This window comes from Neltuma alba, unplaced genomic scaffold (genome assembly GCF_004799145.2).
Source record: "Neltuma alba isolate B1F8T4 unplaced genomic scaffold, ASM479914v2 tig00012836_pilon, whole genome shotgun sequence".
NCBI lineage: Eukaryota > Viridiplantae > Streptophyta > Magnoliopsida > Fabales > Fabaceae > Neltuma > Neltuma alba.
The window spans coordinates 512956-530435 of record NW_021637225.1 but is presented as its reverse complement, the minus strand read 5'-3'; the positions used below and the strand labels follow the sequence as shown (position 1 = coordinate 530435).

The window sequence follows — 17480 nt, the reverse complement described above, 5'->3', positions numbered from 1 at the left end:
TGTATGCAGTGGTTCCAATCCATGTAGATACTCTGGTCACCTAGGGTTTCTATGATTCACATTCTGTGAAATCATGCCATGTTGGTCACATGATTCCTAATTTCTATATAAACTTACTATTTATTGATTGACTACACCTGATACACATCCAACATCACACCGGCTCATTGCTAAAACTTAAGAAGGAAGTTCTATTTCAGGCTAGACCACAGCAGTTTCTCCTACCCTCCGCACAAAAAGCTTATTATATTCACAAATTTTACAGGGTCGCTCTACGCTAAAAGGCCTTGTTTCCATTCAGACTATAGCGACTTTCATGAAGCTGACGCAGTAACTTTTCTGGTCCTCTTGGATGAAGATCTTAGAGACTTAGGCTGCTTCGGCTTCGCAGACGTGGATGATTTCTTCATCTTCTGCACCCCAACCACTTTCCTCGCTCCCTTCCTAACCTTCTTACCTGTCTCTGTTTTCTTAGACGCGCTTCGCTTAGAGCGCTGAGCTGTGGCCGACCTTGTGACCCTCCGGGTGGTGTCCCTGCCCTTCTTAACAGACTCAGAGGATAGCTTGTAGGAAGCCTTGATCTTGATGAGCTTTCCTCTCGCAGCTTGGTTCTTCAGCTGAAGAGCCAAGATCTTCCTGAAATTCGCTGGGAGAACCGACTTATGCTTCTCCTCCATGTACTTGGCTATGGCGTAAGGGCTGGAGCCGCCCTTCTCGTTCAGAGCCAGTAAAGCTTCCTCAATCATCTGCAAAGACCACCCCCCCTTCCATAGTTAACCGGCATAGCTTAACACAGTTTTTTTTCCCCCCAAGAAAACACGAGAAAAATAAAGGAACAAAAATTTGAGAGAGAAACTATGGTGAATTTGCAGGTGAATAATAAATTAGAGAACCATCACTTTAAGGTACCTGAAAATATGGCGGATGAGAAACCGTTTTCGCCTGCTTGGGCTTCTTCTCCTTTGGAACCTTAGGCTTCTTCTCCTTGGTCACTGGCTTAGGCTCCTCTGCAGGCTGATCAACAGCAGCGCGATCACCTTCTTCGACGGACGACATAACGAAGAGACAGAATCAAAGAAGCAGAGAGAAAAAGACGGAATAGAAGTTTGGAAACCAAGTGCCCACGACCGCAGTGAACGTGACGTCGAGCATTATATAGGCAGGGAACAATCTGTGGGAGAGAGGAACGTAATTTGGGATTGGTGAATTTCACAGCAAAGGGATCGCCAGCGTGTTCAAAGATAACTCTAGAACGTACACGTGGTGCATATTGCATCGTCATTCAGAGGATATTAACTTGAGCGAGCAGATGTGAGTAAAGGATGAGGATTCCAGCGTGGCTTGGTTTTTCATGAGCCCAACACCATCAGGGCAACGAACAAGAGTGTGTTTCCTTACTCCCTTCATGATCCATTTTATTGTGATGTTCTTCAATTTCCCACCAGAAACATCTTTTGGGAATTGATGCCAACATAGCAATGATGACAATGCGGGTTGAATTAGGTAAATTGCTCGCCATTTGGGTGACAACCAAAACCACCTTCGCTTCAGCTATGGGCTTTGCGCGGTCATAGTGCGAGCCACGTCAAGATTCTGCACGGTTTTAAAACGATGACAACATAATTTCCACAAATCTGACTTTTTAGACCGAATGGAAATCACCCTAGATTAAAAAAAAAAAAAAGTAAATATCTTTGTTGCTTGAAAAATATAATCGCAAAACATATTCTAATGTTGGTCTCCAAAAAATAGGTGCGGGTATCGAAGGTGTTTGGAATCGTGGCAATTTTGGAGGACAAAGGGCTGATCTTCCTCTGCAAAATCAGGCAAATGAGAAATTCTTGGATCAGGTTTTCGAAAGCCTGCGCTAATCACTGACAATAACCTATTTTATCGTTCATAAGCATGGAGCATTTAGTGCGCAAAAACTAAACTAAAAAGATCGAAGGCCAGCAGGCTAGGAGGGGAAATCTCTCTCGTCAGCGAGGACAGTGTTCAAGCTTTTTATCAGTCTTTCTCTGCTAGTCTCAAGGCTTGTTTGTAGACAGAATGTAATAGAATTTAATGGATAATAAATTACGAATAGAATCCCCCCCCCCCCCCCCCCACCCCAAAAAAAGGCATTTGGTTTTGATGCCAATCGGAAAGGGAATACTCGCTCAAAAGATGGGATCGCCAATGTAACGCAATTAAGAGAGAGAGGGGGGGGGGGATAAGAATCCATCATCTCCAAGAAATGGTCTTCCCCTGCATAAGCCTGTTTGGTATGGACCTAGACTAGCCAAGGCCCAAAAGAACTTAAAGAAAATCTTGATCCAATAAAAGCGGGGAAGGACCCGAAATACAAAAGGATTTTATCCCCCTTTTATTACTATAAACGGGGAAAAATTAATAGATTATATGTAATTATACCTCTCCCTTACATAGGTTATAAAAATAAGCACTGTAACAAAAACTACGTTAAATTCACCAACTTGATTGTTGATGGTGATACTGGGGATTGGGAAGAGGGAATCTACGGTGTCAGTTGGGCAGAGCTCCCCTCAACTGCGAGATTTTCCCCCTTAATTATTCATGATAATATAAAAACCTGCTTCAACACAAATTTCAAGAAGTAAAAACCTCAAACTCCCCGTAGCACAGCTATTTCACGATAATAAGACCTCTCTCACTCCGAAAACCTAATCAGATGCCTAGAGTTGGGAATTAGGGACGGTCCGGTCCTTCAGGGCTAAAATTTTAAAAATACTCCAATTTATTAAGCCCGGCCCTTAAGTTACAGGGCCAGGGCCAGGACCGCCCCACGGACTTTTGGCCCGTTTAAGAAAAAATACTATTTTTTATATTTATCATATTTTTTTATAAAAATATAAAAATAAACCAATACAATTATTAATAAAAGACATAAATATGAATAAAATTAAATCACAGATATAAAATATCATCACATATAAATATTCATCAACATCTAAGAACATCTAAAACATTCATTAACAAGATAACAACATCTAAAAGTTTTATTTACAATGCAATTGTGCAATAAATAAACACTATCATTAATCTTTTGAAACATCATCATCACTATAATTAATTACTTTTCCTCATAAGTATGCTTTTCTTTTGTCACAAAAATATCAAGTTTTTCTTCTTTATAAGAATTTTATTTTTAAATTTTACAATCTAACTATTATTTTACTTTAATGTGAGAAACATTTTTATTGAAACTCATGAATGTCTAATTCAAATTATAGAATCACAAGTTATACAAGTATAAAAATATTCTATTATCAAATATATATATAATTTAAAAATATCAACGCATATAATATAAATCAAATCATTATTAAAGTCCAAATTAACCCATTTTTTAAAAATTTAATTGGATAAATTATTGTTAAAATTAAATTTAATTTTAAAATGATAATAATAACCACATATTTGAAATATTATCAACAATATAAAAAATCAATAACATTAATATTATATTAAAAAATTTAAAAAATTATAAAAGGGTTTAAAAGGGCCGACCCTTTTAAGCTCTCGGTCCTTCAGAGCTTATTTCTCATTTTAAGAAAAAAATATCAAGCTCGGCCCTTATAATTTCAGGGCCTAAACAGGCCGGCCCGACGGGCTCAACTCGTTTTCTCAGCTGTACAGATGCCTGGGCATTTTCATGCATACCAGACAGAGACACGCTCACAGTCTCTTGGTTTCCTCATTGGCCAGTTATACATGGATTTAACAAGAGGATTGACAGCTTAGTGGGAATTGACGAACCAACAGATAATACTAGCAGTGATGTTTTCACAACAGAATCTCTGGTCCATGCAATTAGCACAGCTTTGAATGCATCCCATTAGAGCCATAATCGCTGCATTTTTTTGTTCCAGTTCTAAACGCTGACAAAACATTTTAACAAATTATAATCATATTCTTCGCTTTACACATCACATACAACTCAGTTCCACACAAACCAACGACTTTCAGTTGAGTTAAGTTACACCTATCAATGTTGATTAAGGAATCGGTGAATGAAATTTATTCAATGAATGAATCAGCCAAACTTAACAGGAACCCATGTAAATCGATGGCATTCTAGAAATTAGTCTAGATGAGCATATATGATATGCTCTTCGTCTGTTACAGTTTGATGCGTTCCTGCGTTTCTATTACGTACATATCGCTATAGAAAAGGCTAGGGTGCTGGATGCCATACTGCCTGTCTCCGTACGTCAAGGCTCAAACAGAAACAAATAGAGTTGGGGTTAGGCTACCACATACAACTCTAGTCATCTCAAGTCAAAGACATAAATAAAATAAAACTTGCAGTTTTATGGATTCTACATATTCATCCTACCTGTTTTAGAGGTAAACCCCTCTTCACAATTCTCAGGACTCCAACTCAAACTGAGATAGTAGCACCGCTGGAGACTGGTTGGTTTTGGGATGATGCCAAATCGCCACAGAATCTGGGGTACTTGAAAACCATAGTAATCCACAAAATGACATATAACAGAAGATTAACAAAATGCAGCAATCATGAATTTCAAATCACCGTTTTATCATGGCTTGTGGTCAAGCAGAATTGTGACATTAAGACAGCCTAAAATACTAAGCGCATGATTAAAATCAAGTCAAGAAGGCAAGGGAAAAAAAGGGGGGATATTGTGATAATTCAATGAAATATGCCAATTGCTATGCCACAGATTTTAAACCAACCACCCTGCTGAACATAGAAAGCAAGAGAGGAAACATAACAGAGAGAGCAACTGCATATCACAGCATATTACTACCTCCTGTCTTTATTATAAGCTTCAAATAATTAATTCATGAATAATGAACAATTCATTAAAGTTAGTTAAAAGTAATAAATAGATTAGAAATATACTTTTATTTCCAAATATGCCCTTACAATAAATGAGAAAAAGGAAGAAAGAAAATGTATGGGGAAATGGGATAAGTGAGAATATAACAATTGAAAGAAAATAAATAATTAAGGGCAAAATTAAAAAAATGCATTGAAGCTTATAAAACAGATCACACCTATTTCCACATTTGAAGGGAGTACATCAGTATTCTTTGGGGGGGGGGGGAGGATTACCCTTTTACACCATGTCACATGTTTTGTCAAAAGACCAAGTCGTCTTTTCACTCCTTGTATCTCAGAAGCAAACAAGGATGCTAGTGCACGTAAATATTTGGACAACTATCAACTAACGAAAAGCTTCGTGCCCTCCACATTCAATAAATGACTTGAGGAAAATTAGTCATATTTTATTCGAAGTTTCTTTTCCGAGGCGGAGGAAACCTCAAAGCATCCTAGAACCAGTCATTAAGTATCCAAGAAACATGTAACAGTGCATATTACACCTAAACTTGTATGCTATCAATCAGAAGCCTAAGCAGCAGTTGCAACATTTAAAGATCATCTAAAGATGAAGATGGGATTTTGCCCCCATTTCTAGGACATTAGAGAAAGAATAAAGTAACCTGGTGATTAAATGTGCTAGATGGATAAATACATCTACATAAACTCCATTTGCTACAGGCTTCACAATAGCACTCCATAAACTGGCCAAGAACCGGCCAAGACAAGTTCTGGAAAGACTTTAAATGACACCGTACTTCATTCCAAAAAGTCCACAAAGATACTTCTCGTATAAAACGAAAGATGTTTTATTCTCAATTAGAAACTCAACACACTACACGTAAAACATATATCTCTTCAAGGATACCCAAATTCACAATAAGCATATTTCAGGACAGAAATCAATCTAATTGACTGCTTGTTCCATAAAAGATCCATGATTATTATTCCAAATGAAGATAGGAAACCTTTCACTGTATTTAGACCACATTCTCCCAGCTAATTCCTTGAATAAATAAGATTCCTTCCAATATGGCTCCTAACCGTGCAAGTGATTTGTAACTGAATTTAACTCTCCACAACCTTCCTGAACACCTCAAAAGCCTCAATATGCGTATTCATATATCAAACCTGCCCATCAATTTGTCAAAAGATAAATTTTCCACCTGAAAAATCTAGGCTTCCAGTTGTCCTAGCACCTTTTGATCATCAATGATAAGCTAGATCAGTCGCACGGATAGAGTACATTCAACAAAGCAACCCCAAATACAGTCCCTTATCTCTTCATGCCTAAGCAAGAGAAGGTCTAGCCCATTCTCAATACAAGAACATATTATATCTTACTCCAGGACCCAAATAAACAGCCTACCCTACACACTATACATTAAATAACCTAGGTCATAGCACCTGTTGATCTCAGACAAAAACAAACAGAAACTAAAAAGGTTTAATGGAGCAAGAGCAGGGTGAAGACAGAAAAAGAAATATTGAACTTCATAATTGCAGGCAGCAAACCACGAGCTCATAGATGGAGAAGGCCCTCTCATATGTCCCAGCTCACCTAAACATTGTTAAGGACGGATAAAACATTAGAAGAGAAATCAATGCTGCACATTAGAACATGAAATCCTATGGAATAATCTTTACCAAAAGATTCTTGAATCTAGTAGTGGTATCTTCGCCCATGTGAGTTTTCACCCCCATAAAAAGATGAATATGGACCCCCACCATACTGCAACATCAATAAAATAACTCATCAAAGAACTATGGTTTAACCATATGAATTATGAAGTAGGTTAGGCAGCATTCACTCACATCAGCACCATAATAATCATGTGGGTACTGTCCCCTGCCAGAAGCAATAGAATCTGCAAATAGAAGAGTCATCACCACACTGACCATATGTCGAAGAAGCAAAAATTTATAATTTTGGGGGGGGGGGGAGGTGAGAGTCAATACCATGGTAACGACTGCCATGAAATACAGCAGGATCTGTATAATCCAGTCGAGGACGAAGTCTAACGGGCCCCATGTAACTAGGATCTGGGTCCTGAAACATAAAGATAGAAGATTGAACCACTTTATATTCACGTATATGGAAAACAAATAAACGTGTGGATAAACAAGCAGGTTGAATTTTATTTAAAAATTGATCTCAATAGAACTATGTGGATATACAAGCAAATTAAAGTTGATTAAAAAAAAAAAATCTTACAGTCATATAAAATGGCCGTTTCACCCCATGCACACTGTCTTCATAAAAATATGGATCATCAATATGCCTTCCAATAAAAGGCCTGTCAAACTGTCCTTCAGGGGAGAATGGCGTCCTTGGGGGAATAGGTTCACCAGGGCCTCTCTCAGGGGTGCCATACCAGGCTCTGTCAAGATGAGGCCTAGATGGACCAGCAACTGCAGCACCTTGTGCACCTGCATAGTGTCCACCCCTCAAAGGAATCATCCGTTCCCCTGCTTTGCAATAAAATAATTTTGAAAATACTTGAATGATTAGTAATAGTAATTAAAAAAAAAAAAAAAACAGCAGCATTGACTTCAAATCAATACACAACGAGGCCATTTGAAAACCATGGACAAATATTCCTTTTCCATTGCACAAAGCCACAAACAGTGAGATAAGTGATATTTATTATACTCCTAATATCAATATTTCACAGCGATTGTCCTTTTCTATTCCATTTTCCTTCCCATTTCGAAATGGCCCCTAACATTAAAAAAGTAACACAACAGCCACAATGATGACAACCAAGAACAGGAAAAATGATTCTTTATACCAAGTTGCCTCTGATGAAAATCTGGATAAGCATTATTCAGATTAAGATCATTACTGAAACCCATTCTTCCAATTTGACCATATCCTCCATGATAAAAATTCCGATCCCTATTAAAATTTCCCCAGTTGACAGCATGTCCTCCACGAGCAAAACCCCTCCCTATTGCAGTTGCCATTAAACAAATGAGAACAAAGGGCAAAGGTGATCACAGTTTCCAATTAACAGGAATGACAAAACTTACCAGATCGTGGAAAAGCTCCACCCCGAGCATGACCAATTCGGAACCCACCACACATGCCTCCCTTGACAGCCTGTGTTTTAGGCAGAGGATTTGAAAGTCTAGCTCTCACTTTTATCTGACAAAAGTTGAAAATCATGAGCGCTCTTATTATCAAACTAAATGTAGCCTTCAAGCAAAAAAGGCAACGAACCCTTAAGCCCTCTTGTTCACCTCACTTGAAAGCCTAGTTCAAAGTGTCAGTTGGGTCTATACAAAATGACACTCAAGCAACTAATAAACCAAAGGCAATAAAAATTAAGCTTGAAATAGCAAGAAGGCAATAAAGAGAGAGGAACGGTGCTCAATCAATCAAGAGGGACCTCCCTTCATATTTTCTATTTCTTAAGAATGACGAATTTATATATTTATATAAAAATTTCACCAAAAAAAAGAGTCACCCTATCCACAAGCCATGAACAATATAGTTATCCATAGGCTTTATGCAAAACACGACTTACATTCTACTGTGAGTTATAGCACTCAAAAATTACCTGACCTAAGGAAAACTATCAACATAGTGCACGAAGCAAAGAAGAAACTGTGATATAATAATGAAAAATAATATGCAACCACACATCTAGATGATATACCTTTTCTTTTCCATCAACAAATTCTGAACTATTCACACCATCAACACAAGCTACAGCGGCTTCATGTGTAGAGAAATCAACAAATCCAAAGTCTTTCCTCTTAGCAGTAGTCATATTCCGGGCAAGCACAATTCGTACAATTTCACCATAACCTTTAAGGTGCTCCCTAATGCAGCCCTCGTCCCAGTGAGGAGGAAGACCATCAACGAAGACAGACTTCACCTGTGCCATGATCTCTGGATCCAGCTCTCGAGCAGGTTCAGCGAAGGCAACTTTGACAGTTCGATCAGCATGTCCAAAGACTACATCAGGCTTTTGAAGCCTCTTATAGGCAAGCATGGCATCATGATGACAGGAGAACTCAAGAAATGCAAAGCCCCGGCTTAATCCTTCACGGTGAACATCTGGGACGAGTGTAATGTTTTCAACACCCTCAACACCATAATCCTTCAACTTCTGTTTGATCTGGCATGCATATCTTACAGAGAATCGGTAAACAAGCCACAAAAATTAACGTATTCAAAAGAACAAACTGCTATCCACTTACCGCTTCTTTTGTCCATGTATTGCATATATTTCCTAAGAATAATGTGTCATTATCCTCACTGGGTGCAATGCCACATCGCTTACCACATATCTGAAGAACAATGACAGGTTAGAGACAAAGCACAAAAAAGGAAGAGAAGAAAAAGTGGGAAGACAAAGGAATTATTAAAAAGAAAGTGATAAACATACAATAGGACTTTTGATTTCTGACAAAGCTTTCTTTGCATGCTCCTTGCAAGAAAATTTTACAAATGCATAGCCCTTATTTTTGTTTGTTGAAGAATCTTTATGCAACCTGACTTCAACTATCTCCCCAATCTTCTCAAAAACCTTTTTAAGATCTTCCTCTGTAGCATCACGATCAAGCCCACCAACAAATATTTCATTCTCTTTCTTAATCTTGCGCTCCTTCGCCATAGTTGACAATTCCTTGCGTTCCTCATCCAATGTCTCAGCTTCTTCAAGAGGCTCCCCTCGATCAGCCTCAAGCTCCTTCCCCCCTTGTTCTTCACGATTCAGCCTTTCCTCAGAACCCTTGCCACCTTGATCACCACTTGGGTTCTCCTTTCCAGGTTTAACATCATCTTGCAGAAATTGGTTTGTCATTTCCTTCTCAACAGAATCAGTATTAGATTCCTGGTTATGTATAATATTACTTGTCTCCTCTTGCATGGATTTCTCTAATGCCCCTTCTCCCTCCTTTTCCATTGATTTTTCTGATTCTTTTTCTCCATCCTCTTCCTTCACTTGCTCTCTTTGGTCTTTTATTTCCATGCTGACAGAATCAGAATCACATAGCTCTTTAATTCCACTACAAGTTGTCTGTTCATTCATTGATTTTTCTGATGCTTTTTCCCCATCCTCTTCATTTGTTTGTTCTCCTTCTTTTGCACTAGTGGGTTCTTCATTCTCCAGAGATTCAGAGTGCTCCATCATGGTAGGTTCTTCTTGATTCAATAAAAAAGGGACACCTTGGGAGGCAGATACAACGTCTTCAACTATGTCTCTTCTCTTTTCTTCTAACTCACAAGCACTATCAGCATTACACTCATCCCCTACTTTGGGATGTTGTTCATTCCCTGCAGATTGTCTAACAAACTCAACACCTTGTTCGTCCACTTCCTTATTTTCAATTTCATCTGCTTTGACTACATTAACATTTAAAGGCTCCTCCAATTTCTCAGCTACTTCAACATCATCCATTTTCGGTGTTTCATCAGTTATTGCCTCCACTTGTTCTTCTTGTTCCCGGGTAGTAATGGCTTTAGTTGAATTCCTAGGCCTTCCCACTGCTCTCTTTGGCGTCCTCTTTGGTGCTGACTTTGCAACTGTAACAACTTTTGTCTCTGGTGTCACCTGAGAAGCATCAGCCTCTGCTTTTGCCTCATCTGTCAAATGTTGAGGGAATAAAATAAAAATCAACAAATTTCAACAATACATAGAAATCGGATTTTACACTGATAAATTAAAGAATGAAAACTAGGTAAGATAAAAAGACTTCGGGAAAAAAACACTTTAATTGTTGTTTGAAGAGTGATGGCCATACTGACTTATCATACAGATGGGGTAAATCGGTTCTCCAATATTATGCCCCTGTTATGTCATATGAATATCCCAAAAATGAAGAACGCGGGAAAGAGTGTGGACAACTTGAATAGTAATAACGTCGAAAAATTTGCTAAAAGTGAATACTTACAATCCAAATAAATACTGATAAACCAGTAACATGTAATCTTCCAACTCGAAGCACAGAATCGGCAGACACGCAAATTACACTCCTTATATTTGACTAAGTCTGAATAATTTTGCGGCTTTTCATTTCATAACGATAACTCTAACTCACAAATAACTTTGAGAATTCACACACATAAAAAAATTGTCAACAAAATATTGGGGGAAGAAAAGTTTTACCAGATAATAGCTCCGGTTCCTCATCAACGCTTGTGTTTTGTAAGGGCGAGGCCTCGTTCTTCTTGGCCTGCCTAGTTTTGATCGTAGAGGTGCGCTTGGTCTGAGGGGATTGTGCGTTCGCCGGGCTTTTAGATGCGGATTTCCTCGTCGGCGGTGTCTTCTTAGCCGCCGCTGTTTTAGAAGAACCAGCGTTCCTAGTTCGCATGATGACTCGTCGCTATAGAAGCAGGGGAAATTATGCCCAGCGCGAAGGCGGTGATTTGCTGATTTCAGATGGTGAGGCTCCGGAATCCCAATATTTTCTGCCGGGAAGTACAATGATGGATTGATTGGATTCTCAGCTGCTGATGAACACTGTTACCTCTAATAATGCCCCAAATATATCCACGCACAAGTACGTCTTTGCATTTAAGCGAGATTATGCATCGCCGAGATTAGACAGAGGTGAAAATCCTTTCTAAACATGTTTTACGGGAGTGTTTGGATAGAAATCAAATCATAGTTTCAGAAGTACTTTTACGGATTACGAAATAAATATGTGGAGGAGGTTATTTCGTTTTGTGAAAAAATGATTCTGAAACCTTAGTTTTGGTTTTGCCAAACACCTCCTACGTCAGAGTTGAGATAAAACTATTATTCGTATTGCACAAATTATTGTTAAAAAGTATTATCTCCCATTTTAATTATAAGAGCCAGTTAACTAATTTAAAGAGATTAAGAAAGTAAGTTGAGTTAGTTATTTATCTTAAATATGTGTTGTCTTTCCTAAAATATCCTTGCTAATCAATTATATTGACTAGAACTATCATTGTTAGAAGGGTTACTTTAGAAAAAAAATTGTATGAATATGAGATAGAAAGTCGATTGAAATCTTATATTTAAGACTAAAATAAAAATCAAATATGATCTTATATTTAGAACTGGAAGTAGTAGTTTATAAATAACTTATAAACTGGTCCGATAGCAGGTAAAAAATAAAATGGTAAAAATAGTTCGGCCGAAAAAAGAGTAACAGTAGGTGTAGGCGGAGAATTGACGCTAGCTGTATTAGATTTATTTTATATATTTAATAGTTTTTAATTAATTTTATTAATATTTTTTTACTAATAAGAAGAGGAAAGGAGAAAATTAAAAAAATAATTAAAATGTTTTAAAAATATTTTTAATTTATTTAAATTAGTTAATGAGACTTACGAGTATTTATCTTTCATTAATTCTTTCAGCAAAAAAGAACTATCTTTCATTAATTTTCATTAAATTAATTATTTAATTTAATATTTACAATTAAATCTCTCGTTTTTTTTTTTTTTGGAAAAGATAACAATTTCTCCCTCGATGACACCTTGGAACATCGATATGCTCCCATTCGCCATTCAGGTATTCTGTTGAAGCAGTTAGCAGCCGCGCTTCCGATGACGAAGTGAAAGTGGAACCCGCAGAAGAGGGCATGAGCATATCCTCATAGTGCACCCCCATATCTCATCCCCTTATTACCCGATATCAGTGAGAGGCAGGCTCTGATTTCGACTTCCACTCCTATAAGTATTGGTTATGGGCGCTTCAGAATCTACCTTCTCAGGCTCCCAGGTTGAACTGTTTCAAGCCCACCATTTCACTATGATTTTGGATTTCAAGATTCTATTTCTGCTTAAGTTGTTAATTGCTCGCTTGTTTTCTTCCCTTTCCTGTATTCGCTCTCTCAATTTATAATGGTTGCAGCAGAGGGCAGATGACAAAATCACTACCGTATCAGAGCGATCGGAGGCCGCGGACCCCATTTTGGAGAAGCTCAAGTCGCTCAAAATTGTAAATTCTAATTTCGTTCTTTTTCTTTCTCTGTTTTATCGAGAAAATGAATATTCATTCTCTAGAGGGCTCATGCTTGGTTATATTTCTAGGTAAGATTTCAACTTGCGGATTCCTGACTCTTACTTTCGCTTCTTGTGTTGAGTTGCAGACATCCCCCATATTGACGTCTGCCCCGGCAGAGAGTAGCTTAACTGATATTTTACTGAGGAAGCCTTCGTCATCGTCGGTTCCAGGCAGGTCCTCATAGCTCAACTGCTCAAGGCTCCCCCCCCCCCACCCCAAAACACACACACACACACACAAAACCGGCTTCAAAAACCAAAAAAGAATAAATAGATAAAAAGATCGTATTTGCAATGGAGTGCTTATTGCTAGAACTCATGGCCTTATTGGGTGCTCATCCTGGGTCAGGCTTGTGTAAATTGGACGCAAATTCTTGCCAAGATAATTAGCAAAGATGTTCAAAGATTAATATGCGCCCTGGGAGATGAGTGTTAATTGCTATAGCTGGATTCTTGGTACACGGAGGATGCTTATCTTTTGTATCTTCTTGTACAGTTTGTTTTTCTTGTGATTAACGAAATATGCTTTGCCTTTTACATTCTCTGGTACCATTGGTTTTAGTTCAAATTAATTTAGTTGTGAATTACCCACTTCATACATTTGTTAATCTTCTGACTTCTTAGAGTTCCTTAATAGTTGCATGAGCCCGGAAATTGATACAAGAGTAGAAGACACAAGCTTTAAATTATACTGATAACAAATTTAGGAAAGATACTTTACTGTCTTGGCAATTCCCCTATCATATTTCGGAAGTAGGAAAAGAAAGCATGGATTTGTCATGTTACATCCAGACATTGAAGTTTGCGGGGATTGCTTGTCCTTTACTTTTAAATGTGAAAGAGGATTAACGCACTCTAAGTTAGGGAACGAAGATGACATCACAGGCTTTAAACTTGTCTGGTTATTCCCACTCACTGAAGGCCAGAAGACATCTATAACTCCTCTGCGGACAGATAAACTTTTGTTTGGTGTTATTACCATGTATTAATGTAATAGGTTCCTTTTCTATTTTTCTTATCTGCCTAATATTGTTTACTTCAGTTTCAAAAGCATTCTATTTCACACACTTCAGGTTTTCCAGCCACATCTATTACCCTACAGATTGATGTCGGCACCTTCTGCTATCTGATACTATTACCATTAACTGTTCAATTGAGACAAATCTTAATTGCTTGCATTTCCGGGTTGAAACAGCTATTGTAAATCCGAAGATCCTACTGGATCTCTTCTCAATGTACCGTGATTGGCAGGAAGACAAAGCTCAAAAGATAAGCAAAAGACAGGTCTGTCGATCACAATAGTTTGGCAGATTCAATTAGTTTTGGATTCAATTTCTTACCAAACATCCTTCCCAAAAGCTAAAAAGAAGATCATAAAGGAAAAGAATTAAATATTTTTATCTAGATTTGAAATTTACCTGATGTTTAATATGGATTTTTGTTTAAAATAGTTTCACCACAACGAATAAAAAATAGTACTTCATGACAAGCAATGAAAGGAAATTATATTTGATAACTGACTGTTTTATCGTAATACATTGTGTTTCTTTTTTCTTTCTATTTTTTGAGTATCATATGGTAATTGGTAATGCATAATTGCATACATATTTTCCCATACATTGCATGGGGTTTAAGATATATGAATGATATGGCTTGCTGTAGATATTTGCGTTTTGTGTTGATATTGATTATTGGAATGATGACGCTAAGGAGAACAATGAATGAAATTATCAGTGGCTGGTAAAGTATTTCTAGACCTCAAATTTACTCTCTAGACCGTTCTCTTATTGAATAGTGCAGGCTTAACATCTATGACGTTAATAGTCCTACCTGGCTTTTCTGTGTGCATAAATATAGAGTTCAGCTTTAGTAGAATTCTTATACAACGCCAACTGGCCTAATTCGCCCTTCACTTCGTGCTGAACCTGAAATTGTTTATCTTTCTAATCATTTTAATATGTAAACATTGTTTATGAGTGTTAGTTAGAAAGATTTATCAATCATCAATTCAATTTCTTTGGCCCAAGGTCCTGAATCTTGGAATTTCAATCAGAGAATCCCTTGAATTTTAGTTTACTTGCAAGTAACTCCTTCAACTTTTGAAGCTAATCTCCCTCCCTCCCTCTCTTCCTTCCCAATCAAACTCTTTAAACCCCAAGAAATAGGTCATTTTGTCTATTTTCCCCTTAGTGACGCAAATCTTAAACACCGTGTCAATTTTCCTGTATTTAGCGTGTTGGCATTAGGGATAAATGGGAACTAGCCTATTAACTTTGGAGAAGTCCGACTTGGCATTTGAGTTACTACTGTTTAGAGAAAGAAATCCAGTTTTAAAACTTGAGGGACCGATTTTCTTGTTTTGAATGCAAGGGAGGCCTTTTGAATCATCACCAACAATAAACTAATCAGTTATATAGTATGATTAGTGCATTTTGGTAGCCATGCTATTTGGAAAGTTTAAGAAGTTATGTCAGAACCAGAAATTCTTATCTTGGATTGAGGCTCCAATAATTTTTATGCTGATGTTAATGTTTTTTAACCACTCGTTACCCGCTGTCATTGTTTGTATCAATTGGAAGACATTATTATCACGTTGGAAAAATTGGCATGTAAATGCTATGACACCGTCTCATGCAAGCCAGCAAGACTAATGAAGATTCTTGCAGGAGGAGATAGAAAATAAAATAGAAGTTGCAGATGCTTTGGCAGTTAAACTTCTTCAGCGATTTAACCACTCAGTATCTACAATGAAGACCGCTTCACAACACCTATCTGAAGGTAATTGATCAATCAACATCTAGTATTATGGAGAATACTGGGCTGCATGACATCAAAGTAACACATTATGCTTCAGAATCCATTGAATGAAAAGAAAAACTGCCGCTCAATTATGTTTTTCATGGAGCTTTTGGTAGCCGACTCATATAAAATTAGATTCATCTGCATTTCCGTCATAATGTTTACATGTGCTGGTTGCACTGATTAATTGGCCAGTCTACCCTTTGCCTGACACTGCTGGTCTTTTACCATTGCGTGTCAAAATCTTTGAACTTCCTTCACAACATTCATGCTCGTATGAGTTGAAGAATCGCACTGAATGGCAAAATCTTAAACTCATCTGCGTGTCTGTTATAGTATACTGTTTACACGGTATGGGTGAAGAACTAATTAACTGTGACTGACATTATATGAGTTCTGCTTACCACTGCAAGCGAAGAGATTATAACTTTTGTATTGGAACTCGTGTGCAGTACATGCATTGCAGGTGGAAATTGGAGAGCTTAAAGGACGGTTGACTGAAGTTATCAGTAATTGTGATGCTCTGTGCAAAAGAATTACAGCAGAAGGCCCAGAATCTCTCAGATCATCTATTAAGCCTTTTACAATTACTAAAACTGACCAAGAAATCTTATCCAACTCACCTAATTTGCAGACAGGTTTGATTAGAAATCCACCTTCAGAAGAATAGTTTGACTGCCGCGTTTGCTTCCTGTATACGTCAGAGGATTTCCACGTTCTTGTTGAACTTGGGGTTTCCCTTCCATATCTGACTTGAATGGTTGGATAAGATGTTTGGCTAAATTGCTAAAAGCCTTGTTTTGGATGAACGGCATGAAATTTGCTATTAGTTTAGAACTTGAGATACAAGTCCGTGGCACGCTCGATCCATGTTGCCATGCTTCTGCATAAGGGAGCTTTGCTGCCGCACCGACTCCTTATTTGTTGTGTAAGTACAAAACGGCAAGAGACCATGTCGCCTTTTGATTCGACATGTCACATGTAACCAGATGTAGAGTGATTATTTCATATTGCAGATTTCTTTTTCCCAGCTAGATCATAATTTAGTTTACCAACATTTCATTTGCAAGAGTGATAGAAAATTTTAGTAATTTTCCTTGAAGTTCGGTTAAATGATATCGAATCATTTGTTTTTTAAACACGAGTTAAAGGGCATTTTTGCCCTTCAACTATTCACAAAGTTGCATCTGGTTTCCGAAACTCTTATGTGGAGTAATATTCCCCTTAAAATAATTAAAATCATCCTCTTAATTTATCTTGCCTAATTTTTATTTTTTTCCTTTTTCGATGACACATGTGAGGGTAATATTGCTTCACACAACAGTTTAGAATATCAAACGCCCCTCCGCCAACGGTTGAATGATAAAAATGTCCTCTAACTTTTTAAACAATTATGTCTGACTTTTCTTATTCAATGTTCTGTCACTAAGATTGATATATTGCAATATATCTTTCTTTTAACGATAAAATTAATTAGATTTTTTCTATGCTATGAAAAAAGAATTATTAACATGTAAGTTCAATTAATTTGTCCCCTTTATCCTTATATTTAGAATAAAATTATAGGTAATTGTTGTTCAAGAATTTTATTTTTTTGGTGTACAGAAAATTAAAGATAATTTGAACAACGTATAATAAAATATTGAGACAGCTGAATGTTCGTTAAAAATTAAATAAAATTAAATTTAATATGGAAAAAATTTTGCATCATGCACTTTGTAAGAGTGGGGGAAAAACTCAGCACCTTTTATCCTACACAAACGGAATTGAGCGCACTCAAAAAAGTACAGAAACGGAATTGAGGAAATAAAACATAAAAAACCA

General features: G+C 37.3%; 3 protein-coding genes and 1 long non-coding RNA gene across 6 annotated transcripts; 1 reads left to right on the top strand and 3 right to left on the bottom strand.

Moving 5' to 3' along the window:
* LOC114731526 (histone H1-like) lies at positions 1-1138 on the bottom strand. The gene is given in 3 exon segments (XM_028918719.1): positions 1-361; positions 363-746; positions 910-1138. Coding segments are annotated over 3 exon segments (615 nt in total). The 5' UTR covers positions 1057-1138; the 3' UTR covers positions 1-277.
* A 2732-nt stretch (positions 1139-3870) lies between these two features.
* Positions 3871-4855, bottom strand: LOC114731528 (uncharacterized). Its single transcript, XR_003738925.1, has 2 exons — positions 4358-4855; positions 3871-4238 (listed from the first exon to the last, which is right to left on the bottom strand). It is a non-coding gene; the product is annotated as an uncharacterized LOC114731528 (long non-coding RNA).
* A 797-nt stretch (positions 4856-5652) lies between these two features.
* LOC114731525 (nucleolin-like) lies at positions 5653-11365 on the bottom strand. Of its 2 annotated transcripts, XM_028918717.1 has the most exons (11): positions 10987-11364; positions 9265-10463; positions 9077-9166; positions 8530-8994; positions 7901-8015; positions 7660-7818; positions 7083-7336; positions 6827-6917; positions 6683-6735; positions 6515-6599; positions 5653-6428 (listed from the first exon to the last, which is right to left on the bottom strand). In XM_028918717.1, the coding sequence occupies exons 1-10, from the start codon at positions 11189-11191 to the stop codon at positions 6531-6533; spliced, it is 2700 nt and encodes an 899-aa protein (XP_028774550.1). In that variant the 5' UTR covers positions 11192-11364; the 3' UTR covers positions 5653-6428; positions 6515-6530. The 2 variants fall into 2 exon arrangements, with proteins under 2 accessions (XP_028774550.1, XP_028774551.1); XM_028918718.1 differs by lacking the exon at positions 7660-7818 and having other exon boundaries at positions 10987-11365.
* Positions 11366-12323: 958 nt separating this feature from the next.
* Positions 12324-16795, top strand: LOC114731524 (uncharacterized). Of its 2 annotated transcripts, none has more exons than XM_028918715.1 (6): positions 12324-12573; positions 12706-12792; positions 12944-13028; positions 14053-14141; positions 15524-15635; positions 16109-16795. In XM_028918715.1, the coding sequence occupies exons 1-6, from the start codon at positions 12538-12540 to the stop codon at positions 16324-16326; spliced, it is 627 nt and encodes a 208-aa protein (XP_028774548.1). In that variant the 5' UTR covers positions 12324-12537; the 3' UTR covers positions 16327-16795. The 2 variants fall into 2 exon arrangements, with proteins under 2 accessions (XP_028774548.1, XP_028774549.1); XM_028918716.1 differs by having other exon boundaries at positions 12325-12573; positions 12709-12792.
* Positions 16796-17480: the final 685 nt, after the last annotated feature.

Excerpts from the sequence above, each read along its gene's own strand:
- LOC114731525 (XM_028918717.1), bottom strand. The coding sequence starts at position 11,191 with ATGCGAACTAGGAACGCTGGTTCTTCTAAAACAGCGGCGGCTAAGAAG. Across the intron at positions 9,167-9,264 it reads CAGAAATCAAAAGTCCTATT|ATATGTGGTAAGCGATGTGG; the intron begins GTATGTTTATCA and ends ATTGTTCTTCAG. Across the intron at positions 8,016-8,529 it reads TTGTTGATGGAAAAGAAAAG|ATAAAAGTGAGAGCTAGACT; the intron begins GTATATCATCTA and ends AACTTTTGTCAG.
- LOC114731524 (XM_028918715.1), top strand. The coding sequence starts at position 12,538 with ATGGGCGCTTCAGAATCTACCTTCTCAGGCTCCCAG. Across the intron at positions 12,574-12,705 it reads CTACCTTCTCAGGCTCCCAG|CAGAGGGCAGATGACAAAAT; the intron begins GTTGAACTGTTT and ends TAATGGTTGCAG. Across the intron at positions 12,793-12,943 it reads AGCTCAAGTCGCTCAAAATT|ACATCCCCCATATTGACGTC; the intron begins GTAAATTCTAAT and ends GTTGAGTTGCAG.